Source organism: Plectropomus leopardus, chromosome 8, assembly GCF_026936395.1.
Source record: "Plectropomus leopardus strain MGB_pleo_1.0 chromosome 8, ASM2693639v1, whole genome shotgun sequence".
In the NCBI taxonomy this organism is placed as follows: Eukaryota; Metazoa; Chordata; class Actinopteri; order Perciformes; family Serranidae; genus Plectropomus; species Plectropomus leopardus.
This window is the reverse complement of record NC_142183.1, coordinates 25,308,787-25,328,513: the sequence shown is the minus strand read 5'-3', so window position 1 is coordinate 25,328,513 and position 19,727 is coordinate 25,308,787. Positions and strand designations below refer to the sequence as shown.

The window sequence follows — 19,727 nt, the reverse complement described above, 5'->3', positions numbered from 1 at the left end:
GATATTTTTTCCTTTTTCTTGATAATTTTCCTATAATTTTCTAATGATTTGATCTCCTTTTTTAAAGCTAATTTAAGGTAATTTTCTTGTCACTTTTCATTATTATCATTATTATTTTTTTTTTTTTGCAATTTGCAGGACATCTAATGCCAAGATGCTGATTGCATTTTTTGTAAGAAATGTTTTAGACAGAAATCAAATCAATTTGCCCAGGTTTCCGTGTGAAAAGCATCTGAATGCAGCAAAAGAAAACTGATGTCGATCCAGGTCTCAGGGGGTTCATGGGAAATACACTTATTTGAATTTGTACAGAGAGTGTCATGAGAAGATACCACTATCATATCTATACGCAAAGTATAAACCCGCAGCGAGCAGACGCTTCACTTTGCTTAGCATAAATACTGGAAACAGGGGGAGGCAGCTGGCTCTTCCCAAAGGTGAAAAAAAAAATCAAACTTCCAGCATGTCTAATGGTTCAATATTAGATACGGACAGAGCCCTCTGTTCATACTCTGCGTTCATTTCATTTGTATTTGTGCACGTTTTCTGAAAGCTCGGACAAAAGGAGGCAGGGCTCCTGGAAATTGTAAAGGCAGTGTAGCATAATTCAAGAGAGACATGACCATAGGACATGACAAAGTCATTTTAAAAATTAAAGAATCAATAATATAGTGAAAAGAATTCTATTTAATGCCCTCAGAGAATGCTGCCATCTACAACACCACCTTCGTTAAAAGGTATTATTACATCAATGTGGTGTTTGTTGTTGCAGGTATCTGCTGTATGTAGGCAGTGACATTTATGTTTGAAATGAACAGATTTATTTTCATACATAAAGTAAATATAATGAGCACTCTTCTTATGATTGGCTAGTATTCATTGTTTTCATTGGTTAGGTTGGATACTTTTAGGCAAGAGGAGTGAGACTGGTTAGGGTTAGGGTAAGCCGATCAGAGGCAGAGTAAAGCAGAGCAGAGTAGGTCATGCCCTCTCCTTCCTGTGAAAAACAAAATTTTGCTTGCTGATCTTGTTTTGCTGCTTAAATCTACTGCTCAGGCCGGGAAGTGGCCGGTGCAGCTTGTAGAATTAATGGCTTTAAATGTTGGCTTTGCACTTGGCAAACTTTTTATCTCTTTGGGAAGACAGAAAACATCTGTGGAATCACAAGAATACCCTTGAAGGTGAAAAAAATAGCATTTTGACTTTGCTACTAAGGTTTGCAATGAAAAGACTGTGTGAAACGTGCACACAGAAAATTGCGCTATCCAATTTCCCTCCCTAAACTGAACTAATCCCGATTGTCTGATTTCATTTCTAGTCTTGGATCTCCACTGAATGGAGCGCAAATAGCGGACGTTTGGCCCTCCAGTGGTTTCTGTGATTCCCTCGGGGCCCCAATCTGTGGCACTGGCCTTTGCCCCGGGCGCTGACACCCTTGTGCCCTTACAGACGTAATGCACCCGGTGAGCAATTGAGCAAATAACAAATGAAAGCAAAGAGCGGGCTTGCAGTCTGCATGTCTGACGGGGGCTCGGAGGGGGTGTCGAGGGTCAGCTGCTTTCTCAGAGCGATCTTTTTCAACCAGGCGTCCAAAGTCAACATTCCAACTAACCTACGGCCGTCAGAATGCAGACTGAATGAAAGCGAGAGGAAATGGAGAGAAAATGACAAAAGGGGTATCGTGGAGTTTTTTTTCTTCCTGAAAGCTAATGTTTCACAGGTTTGGCTTCCCCAGCTTTGGAAGCCCACATGCCTAAAGTTATTCATCTGGGTAGACATCATCCATTACCTCTAATTAACCAGATGATGGTCTGGTGAGCAGAAAATGAAGGAGGCGATTAATCACTCACAGCACCTCCAGGCCTACTGCTCAACCTAAAAAAGGGGAAGTGAACAAAAAAAGCTCTTGGGTCTTTTTGTGCTTCGCCTCCTCATGCCCAGAAACAGAGCAGGTCCAAACTATTTTGGTCCACAAGCAGGATCAAATAGACTGCTATGAGGATTGTATTGACAATATTTATGCACCTGATCTAATGAAAAAAGTTTATACTTGCACATGTACTGTACACAGTCCATCTGTGAGAGAGGTACCAAGAATGATAGTCGCGCTGGCCATCTTTTTATTAGGTGGAGGAAATTTACTGCCTCTTTTGAGGTGTAGTTTTTCTCTTTTGCTCGCTTGTGTCATGCTTCTTCTGTGGCTGAGTTACTGGTGGTTTGGGCGATGACGTAATTGTGGAAAGGTCCTGGGTGCAGTCAAACTTGTAATTCAGTGAGGAATTTTTCATCTGGTCAAGGCTGGCCGGGTCTGTCTTTATAAATAAAGATGTTAGTCTTCAAAAGAGGAAAAACAGAGAAGGAGGAGAGGAGAGACACAAAAGCCCTTTGCTAACCCTCTTACTTACTCAACACTGCTGCAGAACCATGATATTAATTTCTAATCCCCATAACACGGTCACAGGTCAGATTTCTGTGCTGTTTACAGTATGAGGTTCTACAAATAAGAACACGCTGATGCTGAGCAAGAAATAATTGAAGTCTTGATCCAGGAAAATATTATCCCGACCAGAGGAATCCAGAATTTGTCTTCCAGACGGTGTTTTTGGGGGCCATTCAATCAGTGGCGAACACAGGCTGTCTGAAGGGTAGGAGAGGAAAAAAAGGCCCCCAGATGCATGTGATGGAGCAGCAGTGTGCAGAAAGATTTTGGCAGCGTATATGGCAATGCATCATGTTCACGCCATTTTAAGGCCACCCTAAAGGACAATTTCACATTTTCTCCCCTGGGAGGGCACCCTGAAGGGCATTTTTATCACATTTTCTCCATTGAAAGGACATCCTAAAAGACATTTCATTATGTTCTCTCCACCAGAAGTGCATCCTAAAGGGCACTTCATCACATTTTCTCCACTCAAAGGGCACCCTGAAAAGTACTGTATCACATTGTCATCACTGGAAGCACACCATTAAGGCCATTATATGTTTTCTTCACTGGAAGGGATCCTTAAGGGCACTTTTTCCTCACTGATAGGACATCCTGTGAGAAGTTTAGTCATGTTATTTCCACTGGAAGGGCAGCCTAAAGGGCACTTCGTGTTTTTTCCACTGAAAAAGCACCCTAGAAAGCACTTTATCAAATTTTCTTCACTGGAAGAGCACCATAAAGTGTGATTTAACAAATTTTCTCCACTGAAAGGGCACCCTGGAGGACATTTTTTAAATCACATTTTCCTAACTGGAAGGGCACCATAAAGGGCATTTTATGTTGTTGTTTTTTTCACACTGCAAATGCACCATAAACACATTTTCTACACTGGAGAGGCACCCTCATGGGCATCTTTATCATACTTTCCTCACTGGAAAGATGCTAAAGGGCACTTTATCATGTTTTAATTACCATAAAGGCATCCAACAGGGCATATTTGTTGCATTTTCTTCAATCATGGGGCACCAAGGGGGGTGGTCTCCACTACCATATGCAATTCAGTCATTTGCAATCACTCTCTTCTCTGTTTATCTAAATTAAATTATGACCATGACTATGTATTTACAACTTTAGCATAGCAAGTGGTCCTATTTTTAATACAATATAATATTCCCAGCAAGAAGGCAAACCTCCCAGTGAGTGCAGCCACAGCACACCACTGCTGTGCTCTGGAAGTCAGCTACTGCTATCATCAGCTGTGCTTGAAGTGGGAGTCTGGGCTGTTTCAGTGGTACGGACTCACCCCATGTGTGCTTTATTACCTCATCTTCAGTGGTGATTTATGGCTCTCACACAGGCCACTCTTCTGGGCTGTTTATATCTGCCGAAGATAAAAGAAAATCATGGCTTTATTACCCAGACGGAGTGGGTCTGTTTACACAGCAGACGGGGCTCATTGGAGAGCTGCAACAGGCCTGCATCACACATATCTGATGGGCCTTTTTAGAGGCAATAAACTGTGCCATGTGTGCAAAGCATCACTGCACCGGACTGATATGTGCTGAATACAAAACGGTATCTGTTGAAATACACGTTCCATTATTATCTACTTCTAATGCTGACAAGAGGACATTTTATCATGAGTCACATCCTGAAAAAAAAAACATCCAGGATTGCTTGGATTGTTATTAAAATGTTTACATCTAAAGACTGTCTTGCACCCTGCCATTACTAAAATCAGATGTACTGTTTCAGCTCGTAGGGTAATTCAATATCATCCTAAAGAACGCATGTCCCTGTATGCTCTTACAGCTCTCTCCCATACAGCTGCTACATAAAAACTGTTTGCCTGTAGTGCCATCCTGTGGTGAAAACACCACAAGGTTTGGGATTCAGGGAGGCAGATTTCATGACAGAAACTTTCACCTGCTTTAAAAGTCATCTCAACCCTGAACAATAAAAGACTCAAACGTCTGCTACAGTGTCACATTATTTTATTAGCCGGTACAGAAGATTAACTGTGTTGTAAGGCTGTTTCTCTAACACACTTGAGACCAAAAATGACAGCAGCTTACGATATACACTGACAGAGTTCAGTGATTCTACAAACCAGGAAGATACTTTTTTTTGAATCAGAAAAAAATTATAGTGTCTTAGTACACTTAAATAATGAACACTTAATGTAAATTTACAGAGCTTCTGATACGTCCTCTCCATAGTGCCAGTGAAGGTTACTGTTTGACTTCAGATGATAGAATTATGGGCTGGTATCATCTCTAACCCAAGAAGAACCTTTCTGATAAGAAAACAGTATAGGATCAGTAACTGTGATGACATTGTCTAATGTGTGCGATATTTACTACAGCTGAAGCATGCGAGTTAATACAATATTACAGTCTGCAGAAAAGGACGATGATGAGGATACATAAGCTAGAAGCGCAGAGGCGTGTGCTGCACGGTTAGGGATTGTTCGGATCGTTCTCAATTATGATTTCTGATTCTGCTCACTTATTCTCCATATATAATCTCGTTGTTATATTAATGTATAACCACTCGCTCATTTTTGAAAATAAATTATTTTCTACATACACTAATGACAAATATTCCACACAAAAAACCCCACAGCTAATACACTGAGCAAGACAAAACATACTTTGTAGTTGCTTTGCCATTTAGGAAAATACTGTATGTACCAGAATGACAAATCCATTTTCATATTCCAGCAAATAACAGGGTTCCCACACATTTTTAAAGATGAATTTTCCATAATTCTTCCATAATATGTCCCCCTCTTCCTATGACTTTGGTAAAGTAGTTTAAAATGAGGGTGTTATAGTGATACAGCCATATATTATTGAAAACCAACTTCCCGGGCATTTGTGGATAAGCACTTTTCTTGCTCATCTGACATTCCTGCCACCAACTGTCTGCATGTACACCAGAGGTGCACATGCGGGTAGGGCACAAAATGTCAAGGTGGCGTCCATTTCTTGGGTGATAAAAAACCAAAGAACTGGTATATTTCAATGCATTAAACGTGTTTGGATTATAATCTTGCAAGTATGTGTTTTTGGATTTTTATGAGTTTATTTCAAATACTTATTTGCTATTATTTCCAAACCATTTCCAGGCCTGGACAAAGTTTTTCTCATTTATAAACTTTTCCAGGAATTTCAGAGGGAACCCTGAATAAGTTTGATTTTCAAACAAAGCTGAACATGTTCAATTTGCAATTTTATGTTCATATAAGGTTCTGTTTTCTCTGAGTAACCTCACACTAAAAGTGCTTTTTTACTGAGAGATGGTATCGTTTTTAAATTGAGGATAACAATAATGTGGCAAAATACAATATATTTTCAGCATGTTTGTGGCAAAGACAAAACAAAAACAAAAATCAGTAAGTGAATTTAAACTTGATTTGCTCATCAGACTGCAGTCAGTCATGGTTTCCTGTAGTTTTATAATCGGGGCTATCATGCAAACACTGTATGTTTTACAATGTATCGGATGATGCAACTTAAACTAAAACTCTGAAATAACTGTGTGCCAAGCAGATCGCAGTTCTTACGCATCAATAAGCAGAATCAGAAATCATTTTTAAATTGAATGTGTAAGTTTACAGTTGTTAGTTCAAAGAACCTAACACTAGGACTGTTTGATAGTAAACATAGTATTTGTGTTCAGGGAGCCAGTGGGCCCAGCCTCAGCTCTACATGATGTGTGAGCCAAATGGGCTCAGCGGTGGTGTCGGCTCCCTCCTCGCTCTGCCTGACGGGAGCTGCGAGGTTGCGGAAGTCATGTCGGATCTTAAATGAAACAGTGACGTCCACATCCTCTTCTTTCTGAGGGATCACTTTGATGAAGAAACCAATCTTGTTGGATTTCCTGAAGGCAACGACACTGTGGAAAGAACAGCGGGATCCTGTTAAGAGTGACCTCACATCATGAAGTCTTTGCAAGTGTGTTTGTGTGTGTGTGTGTGTGTGTGTGTGTGTGTGTGTGTGTTTGTGTGTGTGTGTGTGTGTGTGTGTTTGCTTACTCTGGGTCATCCTGGAAGTCCTGAGGTTCAGCCAGTTCATCGTACTCAGCAGCAGCGTCCTTTCCTGCCAAGACCAGTTCTTTGCTAGGGACTATAACCTAAAAACAAAAACAGTTCCAACATTCAGTGACTTTCAGACATTTATATGAGTCAAAGCAGATTTTAAACATCATATAGCTTCTCTTTTTTTAAGCACATCAATGACAATTTATGCATTTTGGAAAAAATAAATCTGAAAAAATCCCCATTGACTCCAAAATGTGTTTTGCTTGTCGTTGCTTCACTTGGAAGTTTGACCTTCACTTTGTAGAGTGATGTATGTGCAGAGTTTGTCACTAGAAGGCTGTTTTATAATGCATCTGCTGAAGGGGAAAAGTTTTTCTGTACTAACCTTAAATGTGAGTTTAGAACGTGTATGTATGAGCGTCATTTTGTGACATCACTTTGAGAGGCCAAGAAAATCCAGTAGTTAAATGTTTCAAGTGAACAATATTTGCATATTCATAGATTCTGCACATTTTCAATAAAGGAGAAGACGTGAATGTCACTGAAAAATGTTTAAATGGGTCATTAAACTTCTTGCAGAAAAACCACAAACTATTAATCCAGGAAGACTATTCTGTTCACATGTCTGGATGGCAATGGTTTGCAAAAAAGTATAAAATACTATTACTGTGACTTTAGTTTTATCCAACACAACACATTTGTCAGTTTGTAAAATGCACTCTGATAATTTTAGAAATGATTAAAGACTGAGCAGAGTCATGATACTAAATAAAATATTAGGGTAATGGTAATAACACAGACACAAATAATCGCTTCACAATTTCTGGCTCCGGTCCGCTCTTCAGGACTATATGGATGACCACCTCAGTTTAACATTTTAAGTTCCTCAGTGTCCTAATAGCGTTTTCTTTCTTCTGAGGGCTTGCATCTTTTTTTGAGCTGTATGAGAGTATAAGGCGCTGCACCCCGTGTTCTTTTTTCTTTTTTTTGAGTGCTACAACGTTTTCTTGCGCAGCCCATCTGAGCACTTCTAGTTGAAAATCTCTGAACTTTGTAGAATGGCTCTGTTATCGTCATTGCCGCTGCATGATATGAGAGTCAGAAACTATCACAACAATGACAGAAAGGCCCATTTGTGCTGGAAGACTGTCTGGACACTGAATGTTGCTGGTGAGGGTTCGCTTTCATCATCATGCACGCTGCTGCTCTTGTACATTGGGGTCCCTGGTGATTCTTGGGGCCCCTAGTGATTCCCACCCCTAAAAAACATTATATAAACACATGAACTAAAAGTGTTGCTGCTTCTTATGGACTTTATGTGAAGTCGTCCCAAAAACCAATTTGAATACAATAGATTTGTTGATATGTCAATCATATTTGTGTTATGTATGAGGGAAAAAAGGACTCTGGATCAAAATTACCTGTAAAATGCATATACTGTACCCTAATCGTCATCAGCGAACATACTATAACACATAATATATATGTAAGAGGTGAGCACAGCTAGGCTTGGAAAGAGCTGGTTGATGAATTCAACCAAGCATAGCTTGCTGTGGTTCATGCTGCCCTCCAGGTGTTTGAACATCAGATCAAGCAGAATGACAGGACTGCATCCTCTGTTTGGCCACAATGTGAATGGAAATGGGTCATGAAGACGCTCTGTTTTGGCCAGGAGCTCTTTCTTACCCGGTCTGGCCCATGACTTCATCGCTAAAGAGGCCAAGACAAACAGCCCGTAGTCACCGAGAGCCTCGCAGCGGCTGCTGGCAACTGGCAGCCCGGCAGACCATTTACCACAGGAACACGGCACTCTTAGCTGTGCGTGTGACAGCTGACAGATGGAGGTAAAAATGGGACCCAACTGCTCTGCATATGAGATGATGACAAGGCTACCTACTCCATAAGGAACAGGCAGCGTGAAGGAGCAGATCACCCTGCGCTCCCTGAAGCTGGCTGGTGAGATTGTAGGAATACTGCTTGATACAATATGCAATATTTAAGAGCAGGCAGGTGGTAAACAACTGCCGCAATCTGTGACTGTGCACACTTGTGTGTTTGAGCCTCGATGCTCTGTCTAGCAGTTAAAGCTCCATGTGGGACCGAAGTACTCCCACACAAGCTGATAAACACAAAGCCCTGACATAATAGGGCCTCATAAAGTGGTTTTAGTAAACAACCCAGGAGACAACATGGAACACAATTATCATCCTATTACAATGTTGCTGACCACCTGGCAAATTTAGGTCATATGTTCAATGGCCTTTAAGCTCAGTTTTAAAATAACTAGATTTGTAGCTGCTGGTTTGCAGAGTTAGGTGATGATCTACTTCAGACCCCAGCGGGAAGAATTTAGTGGCCTCTGGTGGTGAAGCTGCAGACTGCAGCCAAACAGATACCCCTCTGCTCACCCCTCCTTTTCCAGGCATTTAGGAGAACCTACAATGACCTTCAAGTAATGTGAAAACACAAAATGCCCTCTCAAGAGCCAGTGTTTGGTTTGCCCTCTCTGGGCTACTGTAGAAACATAACTGGGCAACGTTGCAGACTCAAGGAAAAGGACCTGCTCACTATGTAGATGTGTAGGGCTCATAAGCAAAAACAAAACAATTCTTAAGTTTAAGGTGATTATACGCTCATAGTTATGAATATCAGTTCCATTTCTGCCAGTGGATCCCCCTAAATCCTACACATTGGACCTTAGATTAGGCATCAACATACAATATATTGTTAAATATTATTATTTTACCTTGAAGTCTCATTAAAGCAAAGACAAACAGGCACACAGCCTCTTGTTATCCTGCCTAGAAGTCAAGGAGCTGAGCAGGATGTACAACATCAGTGTTTCAATCACAGTGTCAATACTGGTTGTAGCTGGCAGTAATGAATACTTGTGTTATTCCTACTACTTGGAAAAACTGATACTTTCTGTGACTTCAGTGTATTTCAACAAATACAAGGAGAAAGTATAGTATAGTTAGAGTTAAATACCTTAGCAGTGCTGTTGACGTCATCAGGATCTTCCTCCTCATAAGCAGCCAATGTGACGTGGGTGATGTTCTCCACTGGGTTGGTCAGGGTCAGCAGCACTTGGCTCTCCTAAAGAGACAGGATGGGGAAAAAAGAGAAAAAAATTGTCTTTCAAGCTAATGGAGTTCACCTCACAGGTCTGCTCTTCTGTAGAGCACTTAAATAGACCATTTAATTCTGTACACGTTTAGAAAAAGGGATTCTTGCTGAGGATGAGGTTTTGTTCTGATCAGGGAGGCTTGTAGCAAACAGGTTCCCAGTGAAGTCAGGTGCATTTCTGCCTTTTTCTGACCAACCATTGTATCAATACTTTGATCTCTCGGCATTAGGCTGATAAGTCCTGAAAGACGTCTCTTTAGTTTACAACCCTGTCTTTAAATGAAATACCACCAATCTTACCATCGTACACTCTGCTATCAGCCTCTGTTCTGGGTTTAAATGTCCTTTATTATCTTTCGTTTTTTATTTAATTTTGTTAAATCTTTTTTCTACTTGGACTGCATCTTTCTATACTTGAAGAATAAAAAGAGAGACTAATTTTAGGTCAGACTTTACCTTTCCTTTTAAAAAAAAAGTATGGTAAGTTTTCTCATATCCTTTATTTCTGTGTTTTTGTGATATATATATCTGAACTTTTTTGAAAAGCACTGGTGTCGTCACTGCCGCTGCATGATATGAGAGTCAGAAACTATCACAACAATAACAGAAAAGCCCATTTGTGGTGAAAGATTGTCTGGAAACTGAGTGCTGCTGGTGAGGGTTAGGCTTTTATCATCATGCACACTGCTGCTCTCAGCAGCATGGTCAACCCTCTGTTCATACTGCGTTACATTGGCTACCTCCCATATGTGGAAGTATTGCTGCCATAGATACACAAGCGCAAATGTTATTTAAAAAAAAAAGTATATATTTTTTTGGTCTTTACTTATTTTACTTTGATTTTTGCATCACTATTGCCATATTGATGTGTTTATTGATTTTATTTAAATTTATTTATTTATATAGTAGTTGTTATTGTTTTGATGACCTCCTTTTTACTGTTTTAAATGATTATTTTTAATCACTATCTCTCCATCTCGTCATGTATAGAGGTATTTACCTGTGTACTATTACTTGTCCAGGAAAGGGAACCGAAACTTAGACACTAAACTATTGATCCATGTATGCCTCGAACAACTCAATAAACAGAGACTGACTTGACTCAAGTTCAAAAAGCGGAGCTTAAGCAATACTTAAGTTTTGACAGCATGTTCAGCCGACTCAGCTTCTGTAGGTCAACATTATGAACAGAATGAATAAAACATGTAAAAGATATACTGCAGATATCAGAATCAGCGCGCACACTGACCTTCATAGTCCGGAGATTTGGAATGGACATAATTCTCACTTCAGGGATGTAACTCCTGCAGGAGGAACAGGCAGAGGGCTAATCAATACACAGTTGCACTCAAAAACACAGACAGTGTTCAACACAACACTAAACCAAATCTACTAAATGCTGGTGGTATCAGTTAAAACGCAATATTTTGCAAACCATGAACTCCTGAGAACATCAGCATGCCATTTGTACAGTATGAATTACCCCAAAACACCATTTTAGATCATGTATAATTTTTTGGTTTTAAAACGCCAAAATGTGTATACAAATTAAGCTACTTTTTCAGGGATAATTTCCTGGACATGTGTTTGTAGTTGCACATGGCTACAATGCAACTTTAGCACCTTGATCTAATTAAAGTACATCAGGCTTTGGGCTGATTCTTATTTTTCATTAATTATAAAAAGATAAGCATCATCATGAAGACAGACTCTGATGACCAATACTCACACAGCCACCAGCTGAATTTTAAACTTGATTGAAGTCGGATTAAACTCTGGTTTGCTCAAGTTGTGCTCACATTTCTGCAGGAGAAAATTAAGAACACAAATGATTTGATCTGCATCTTATAAAGCAGCCTTTGACTGATGCAGTGAGGTGGTACCGACCCTGCAGCGCAGTGAGCGCTTCATCAGAAGGTGTTTGTGTCTGGGGTGAAGCTGAGACGCCCCTGCAGGCTGGAAGTCGGGCTGCAGAAGTCTCTGACGCAGTGTGGTCACTGAAAGGACACCAGAACTTAGATTCAACTTTAATTAGAGACACAAATCATCAGTAATGTTCAGTGAGCTCAAACTCTTACCCTCCGGTAAGCTGATTGGCCTGGTATAACAATCTTCAGGCAGGGGTTCCACTTCATCAAGAGCCTGAGCAGGTTCGATGGTGATCTCCTTCTGGTCCTCACCCTCTTTAAGACTGTTGAAGTTACACAAATATTGCCATCAACACTCTGTTGTATCATTTTTGAAATGATGCCATTTAATGTTAACTGAAAACTGTAAAGCATAGCGAGATATTTTAATGTTTACACCACTAAGACAACATACACAACGCAACTATTTTACTTATAACACGGGTGGTTTTGAAGATTTGAGCACAGTAACAGCCAATGACCTCATACATCCTCCACCGAGCATTTTCCCCGGATACAGTAAGGAATTAGACATATTTGTACTTTCTTGGGAGCCACTGCTTTCCACAGCTTGTAAAGACTTGGCACAATACCTGAGGTAGGTAATCCAGTTAATAGTCAAGCTACCATTCAAGTGTTGGTTAGGGCTACAGCAAATTATTATTGTCATTGTGTATTCTGTATCTGTTGATTATTTTCTCGATTAATCAATTCATTTTTTGGTCTATCAAATGTCAGAAACAATTGCTGATCAGTGTTTCCCAGGACCCAAAGTGAAAACCTCAAATGTCTTGATGTTGGACCATTTTTACTTAATTTTTCTTTAAAAAAAAAAATACTCAAACTAATTATCAAATTAATTGGTGTTTAATTGATAGTTGTAAACTAATCGATAAGTCACTGCAGATCTACACTTGATGCCTTCGGAGATACTTTGACGGCTACTTTACAGAAACTGTTTAAGCAAGATATCAAATTCACTTAATTATCATCCTGGTATCCTAGCTTGAGTCTATCCTTTCCTTGGCCAGTTTTGGACAGATCATATTTTTCTTATTCTGTCTTTAAGTATAAAGGCAAGTATTATATGTGCAGTCTCATGGAGAACGGTTTTATGCAGGAACGTGATTACTGCGAGTTAGCTTAATTAACATTTTGCCAACATGTAAGTGCAAGTATAAAAAAACAAAACCTTATTAGGTTCAGTGGCAGGTTGAACGGTTTGTAACATCAGAAATATGGACTATTACACAAAAGAGTTTCACCCACTTTGACATAAAGAAATTAAAAGATGGATGAAATTACATCAAATGTTTGTGGCAATTAAGATCTCCTAAATTCAAATTTGCATCTTTTTAATGACTTTTAAGGCCTAACATTAATAAAATTCAATTTTTTAAGGACCTGCAGACACCCTGTGTTTTAAGCATCCACTGGATCTGACAGCACACTTTGTCAATACCGCGCTTTCTGTCAGCTGGTTATTAATTTTATGATGTTAAGTAGGGTCCTTGAATGCATACCGGTGGTGGAATATAAAAATGGTGATCGCTCACAACTGTATTACTACAAGGTGATGATGTAAGTTTGAGACAAAATAAGGGTGATGAACTGTTAACCGTGATGGATCACCTATGTATCTCAAGCCAAGTCTCAAGGCTCTGCAAATTGATTTTCATGGCACACTAAAATTAATGAAACAAAGGCTGCTGGATGGTAAGAAATCCATTTCTCTAAGTCACTAATAATATGCATGTAGTTTTATTAAGGGGAAAAATGTTCCACGTGTGGAGTCAAAAGCAGCAGTAATTTCCTGTATATGACAAAAGAGCACTCACGAAAGGCCAGACAGGCTTGATATGGGAGCTCCAGACCTCTGCCTCTGCAGTCTGGTTCCAAGGCCATATTTTTCCTAAATGAATTTAGAGGGGAAAAAAACAAGATCAGGCATTTTGCCCACTAAAAATGAAGAGAGCTCAAGACAGTTAATGAATTACATAATCTACAATCATTTTTCTACGTTACTACTTTTTACACAAGGTCTGGACACCAAAGGGGAATTTTTTATCTTTCACAACAAAATTTTAAAGCTATGGTCTATGTCATTTAAATTAACAATAAATAAGCGATTCCATTGGTCTTGCGGTATGAGACAATAACAGGAGCCTTTCTGCATGGGATAGTGGGAGAGCATCAAGTGTGACAGACTGGGGGTACAGGACTGAATTAGTATAAACATACTTTGATCTAGCAACACAGACTTAAACAAAGTCTTGTATTCCTTCTCTCCCTCTAACCAACAGAAAGACTCCTGTTGTGTGGATCGCAGTCTCATTTACCCAAGGAGACATTCATGTGATCTGTGAGGTCACTCAGTAACAGACTAGACAGGAGAGGAGATAAAGAGAGGACAGTGCTACTGTAAAGACGAGACTAACCAAGTTGTGAAAAATACAACTCACCACCACATGAATAGTGTGTTGCTGGGGGGCAAAAACCAAAATATCAGAGTGCATAAGCAAAGAAAAAAAGGAGAGAATAAAGAACCAGGTGAAACGAAAGCAATTCAGCAAACATTAGTGGCATTTGGTGACATGCAACAGCAACAGAAATGCATCAGTGACGAAAAACAACTGCAGGACATCACAGCTTACTAAGGATGGGCATGTTGAGTCATTTCCATATTTGAGTGCTTACGTTATATTAATACAGCGTACTCAAGTAATTGCAGAAAAAATTGTAAGAGTTGGTCCAACATGAACACCCAAGCTAAGCAGTAGGTGTAAGGACGAGTCTTCCTTTCTGTCCCGCACAGACTGTAGAGATAAGCTTACATAACACATTTATTTCTTTTATTTTGTTGACATACTTGTAAACATTACTCTCACGCCTGGTCACGTTTCTGCCTGTAACGTTATAGATCAAATGATGTCTGACTGAAAACGTTGAACATTATCTACAACTGTGCATATCTATCATTTCTGCTATATGGAACTGTGCAGATTATCATAGACAGCACTTAAATCCCCATATCCTGTCCAAAAAATGTGAACTTTTAAGACAGAACAGGGTCAATTAAAGATTATATTTATTATCAATATGTTTTGTGTTGTTTTTTTGACAAAGAAAAAAAATATGTTGAACAAGTACTGGTGTCTTAAGTGAGTCAAGTTCTCATGCCCATCCCTACAAGTGTTTAAAATGGTTCAAATACACAATAGGAAAGACCAGTTTGCATTATTAGATGTCAATTACTGTGAAAGCAGAATGCAGGAGGTGTTAAACAAGTGCCAACAGGCTGATGAAGCATGAAGACCATGTCTACACCAGGGGGGACTGCATTTGAAAATTGAGTGAATTAGCAATTTTAAAAATATATAATATTTTTTAGATGTTCAATTAAAAAAAAAACTCCTTCATTTTGGCCTGTCAGACTGACTAGGTCTTGATTTTGTGGAAGAACATTTTGAAAGCAAAGCATTTCCACTTAACCATCTGGGCATTGACGTGTAAATTTTACAATCCAGCCAAACACTTCATCAGCTGATTCAGCTAATTATTTCCTCCTGCTTTGTCTGAAGCTGTGCTAATCATATCATGGCACATACTCTGAGTACATCCACAGTTATGTTATTAAGATATAAGGTTAACGTCTATCAGATAAATCACTCAAATGCATGTAGCTGTTGATCTAAATTCTGCTCCAGCAGTACCTGCACATTTTGTAACAGATCACAGTGAGACAACAGCTGTTTGACATCCGAAAAGGTCAAAGAAGAAGGTATGAAATTTTTAAAAAGGCTGAAGTGGGCTCAGCAGGAACAGAGTACCGAGAACGCCAGAGGCATGCACTGTCGTCTCCTGGCCAGCTTCTTCCTGTCTCTCTCCTGCTTCTCTCTGTGGGCCAGCTGCTGGTAATACTCGATCAGCTTGTTGATCTGTAGCGAACAAAAAGTTAATCCAGAGACTTATTTTATAAAACAAGAGTGATAAGAAATGGGTGAAAGTTACCAAAGCCCCCAACGACAGTTTCCCAACACTAAATACTGTTCAGTTACACAACAGTTTAAGGGGTTTGAGGTAAGAAGATACTATTTTAAAGGGAACTGCAAAATACAGCACAAAGCAATTTCACATCTATAAATTTGATGTACTTTATAATAACACAATAATCCAGGACAACAATGCAGGTACCCTTCAAAATAACAGGCTGAAAATATTTGAATTACCTTGTGAAATGAGGAAAAGTGCAAATCAATGATTGATTGATTCAATGACTTTCACTGAGAGAAACACGTAATTTAATAATTTGGTGCAATAATTGAGAGTTAAAAAATAAAAATCACACAAAGAAAAGATATTTTTTGCCTTAACAAGCACTTGTCCTATGTTAAGAACTATAAGGGAGCATTTGTGATTTGTTGTTTGTGGCTCATTTGTGGCCACAGCAACGAAGTAACAACTTTTCCCTTGGGCCATCTGTCTGTGTGTGTGTGTGTGTGTGTGTGTCATTTATTCAGAGACAAATCTATTCCAGAAGAAGTAATGCGTGATCAGGAAACATGTGAGCAACTTGTGAGACTTTAAATGGCCATAAGGGAAAACTTACCCGCTGAGTATGAGGGTTCTCTGGCTCCTGCCATCCACCGCTGGCTGCAGTGAACAAAAATCACCAAAGCATGAAACTTAAGGCAGCCATAAGCGACAAATATTACAGATGACATCTTTCTTCAGGGGCTTAATCAATGAGCAACTACAGCAGGACTTCAAGGCATTATGTTGTTTTGGTACGGTTAATGTGTCTTACTGCTCTTTGTTGTAAAAGAAGTTTTTAAAAAATATTGTAAATATGATGACATTCATTGGTTTAAATTATATCACCACCCACCAACTGATTTGTCAGCCATTCCCACGTCCCTGGAGGTCCAGCGACAGAAGCCGCAAGCCAGGTAGTAGGCCTTCTTCATGGCTGTCTTGGTGGGATCATCAGGCAGAGGAGCTGGGATGTTGGTGGCTCGAGTGGACAGTGTGTGCATGCAACACGGGCAGTCAAAACAATTTGCACATCTGAAGTAACACACAGATAATCAGGATTAAATGAAAGGGCATTAATTACATTAATATAATGGCGTGCATGAGTGAGTGCTGTACCGCGTGTTTGTAATTTTCTTCAAGCGTGTTCATGTCATCTCACCTGTTTTTTTTAAGCTTAGCCTCTGCAGACGGCATGTTCTCCAGACAGCTTGGACAATAGTGGGAGTCCACCTGATAACCAAAAAGTTCAAGAGAGGAGTTGTCAAACTATGCATCCACATGTTTAAGTTTATGTGACACTGATTTTCTAATTTAATCATCAAATGACTTTGATAACTGCCTCATTAATAAATGTGATTTTAATTACATATCATTAGCATTTATTTGGGCAGCGTTGTGCAATGACGGAGAGGGATTTTATTCACAGGATTCCCACATCTTCAAGAAAGTGTGATTTAAGACTTTGTGACTTTTTTCTTTCATCCACCAGGAATTATATATATTTTGTAGTGATGTTAATTATTCTGAGATTTAACAATGCAACATCAGAAAATCTTTTCAGAAAATACTTTCTATGTCTTATCTTTTTTACAGGACTTTTGAACGATCTATTTTAGACATTTTCATACAAATCAAGGCCTTATTTTAAGTTTATTGGATTCGATGCCTTTTCAGACTTTTTAAGGGTCCGCAGAAACCCTGTAATCAGGCCGCGAGATTGGTGGTTTTTAATATTTGCTGGAAGTAACGTTTTTACACAGAAAAGGCACCGACAAGGAATCTGAGGTTGCAATTTGTGTTAAATATGAAGCACTCTGGGTGTGGTGTCCACAACTATGAGCCACGTTAACAAGATGGGTTTTGACAGTGAGGGCGTTAGGGGTGACTAACGTTGTAAAAAACAGTTTTAACTTGTCTAATATATTATTTATATGTGATTAAGGCGAATACTTTCAACGTTAAGCTCAAATGAAAATAAAAGCTAACTAGCTTGTTCGCTCATTTATGCTTTGCTCGACATTAACGCTAACACCAGCGGAAGTACAATCGTCGCAGCCAATGAGACGAGCAGACTGAAAGAAAATAACTTGATTGACAAGCCGCTCAGCCATACAACGCGCGAGCTGGTTGGACTAATCCCACCCACATGTCAAAGCTACTAGCAAACCGGCTAACAACAAAGTAGCTGCTGACTAAATGAAGCTAACAGCTAGCATGAGCACAGTCTGAGAAAACGTCCACATACCTCGTGAGACACACATTCTAGAGACCGCAGCTCGCTGCAGTAGCGACAGAAATAAAGTTGAGATAAAGGGGCTCTGATCTTTTTTTCTCCACGGACCAGATAGACAACTCTATCTGGCTGCAGAAGGGACGCCATCTCTGAGCGGCGTAGGCGAGTCCGGAGGCTCACTGACTGCACTGCTAGTAACTCGAGTCACCGCCAGAAACACAGTGTGCTCAATGTCGACCTCCTGTGGTCAATACTGAAACTGCAAGCCCCGACCGATAGATAGATAGATAGATAGATAGATAGATAGATAGATAGATAGATAGATAGATAGATAGATAAATTAAACAGACAAAATTTTTTAAAAAAAGATTGAAAAAAGTTTTTTTTTTTTGGGGGGGGGGGTGACATTTTTTTGTTTTTGTAAACTGGGTGGTTCTTTTTCTTTTAAATCACATGTCAAAATCCATTATAGAGACTTGCTTTTATGTGATGTAGTCTTATCATTCCTTTCTATTTCTTTTATCTTTTTAACTTATGCTTTATCTATTTTACTTACTTTTATTTGTGGTTTGATTGCTTTTATTGTTTCTGTTGTTGTTTTTTGTCTATGTCTTTGTATAATTTTATATTGACATTATGTATCCTGCATCTTGCATTATTTGTCCTCTGGTTTAATTTTGTCCCCACTCTACCCTAGTTTCTTCTCACTTGTATTCAGTAGGGCGGTTTGGCTTTCCATTGTTGTATCGCCATCTATGTATCCCATTTCTGCTTGCTTTGTTTGTCAAAGCACTTTGTAAACTCTGTTTTTAAAGGTGCTATATACAAGTTATTATTATTATTATTATTATTATTATTATTACCAGTAGGTCATAATGTGGAGAGTTTTCCATGATTTTTTGAGTTTTCCATCATGCACAACCCAGAGCTCAAGCCTTTTAGTTGAATTCATTCCATTTAATGTGGTCACCAGCTCTGATGCTACTGCCCCAGCCCATTGCAGCAAAGAAAATGTTTTTACAACAACATCAACTGAAAAAAGATTTGCAAAATCCTGTTGCTTACAATAAAGGACCAGTGTTTCCCCAGGCCTTTTCCTGTAAACACCCTGCGTGTTGCATTTCCATTCCAGTCTGTTGTTTAGTTACAGTTCCAGGATACTTATTTTTGTCCACCGCCCCCTCTGCCAGGATGCTAGCAGATCAACAGTTGCAGTGAGTCTAATGGGCTTACTGAACCCACGCCTAAGAGAACAAGGGGTCAGGGGGACGACAGCATTTTGTATATTTGTGGAGATGAGTATCAATATAGTTCTGTTTTCTCAAGAAGCTGTGGAAAATGGGTTAAGAGCCTCTCTTTATATCCAGCATAACCCTAAGTTCAACTAAGAAAAACACTTTACAGTTATGATTAGCTTAAAAAATGTCTCTGAATGGCCGAGAGGAAGAAGCAAATGAAATGAAGTGGTGCAGGTGATGAGGTCTTTCATGTGTCAGGGGGTCCAGTGTCTCATGATCTATCCATGCTCACATATATGATCATTATTTTTGGCAATTCATGCAAATAAAATATAATTGATACTGTGAAGCTATTCGGATGAGTTGTAAGGTGTGCCTGCTTTTATTGAGAAACATAATCACTGTTGTAATAGTGTCCTAGGTGTTTGTTACCCTAATGTAGCAGCACCAGGGTCTGTCACTTAACCTGGGATCATAACATGTGTGAATTGAATTTCAAAATAAAATCAAATAATCCTCCAAAGACACTGAACTAATTCAAATGTTGATTATTGCTTTATGTTGCCTTGCTTGTGGGATACTACAGATCGTAAATGAACACTAAGTAAAATACAGTGGATGTGATGCTCTAAACAGACTGGAAATAGGCCTGTCAGCTGCTCACAGGGCATATGGCCAAGTACCAGCTCACCATGGCAACAGCTGATCCCAGAGAGGA

General features: G+C 39.4%; 1 protein-coding gene across 2 annotated transcripts; it reads right to left on the bottom strand.

The window, feature by feature from the left end:
* Positions 1 to 4,402: 4,402 nt before the first annotated feature.
* dctn4 (dynactin 4) lies at positions 4,403 to 17,977 on the bottom strand. 2 transcript variants are annotated; one of them, XM_042493425.2, is made up of 14 exons: positions 17,784 to 17,977; positions 16,698 to 16,768; positions 16,392 to 16,570; positions 16,113 to 16,156; positions 15,334 to 15,441; positions 13,966 to 13,986; positions 13,342 to 13,415; positions 11,675 to 11,787; positions 11,484 to 11,593; positions 11,326 to 11,399; positions 10,846 to 10,900; positions 9,459 to 9,566; positions 6,465 to 6,562; positions 4,403 to 6,325 (listed from the first exon to the last, which is right to left on the bottom strand). In XM_042493425.2, the coding sequence occupies exons 1-14, from the start codon at positions 17,916 to 17,918 to the stop codon at positions 6,106 to 6,108; spliced, it is 1,410 nt and encodes a 469-aa protein (XP_042349359.1). In that variant the 5' UTR covers positions 17,919 to 17,977; the 3' UTR covers positions 4,403 to 6,105. The 2 variants fall into 2 exon arrangements, with proteins under 2 accessions (XP_042349359.1, XP_042349360.1); XM_042493426.2 differs by lacking the exon at positions 13,966 to 13,986.
* Between the last annotated feature and the right edge of the window lie 1,750 nt (positions 17,978 to 19,727).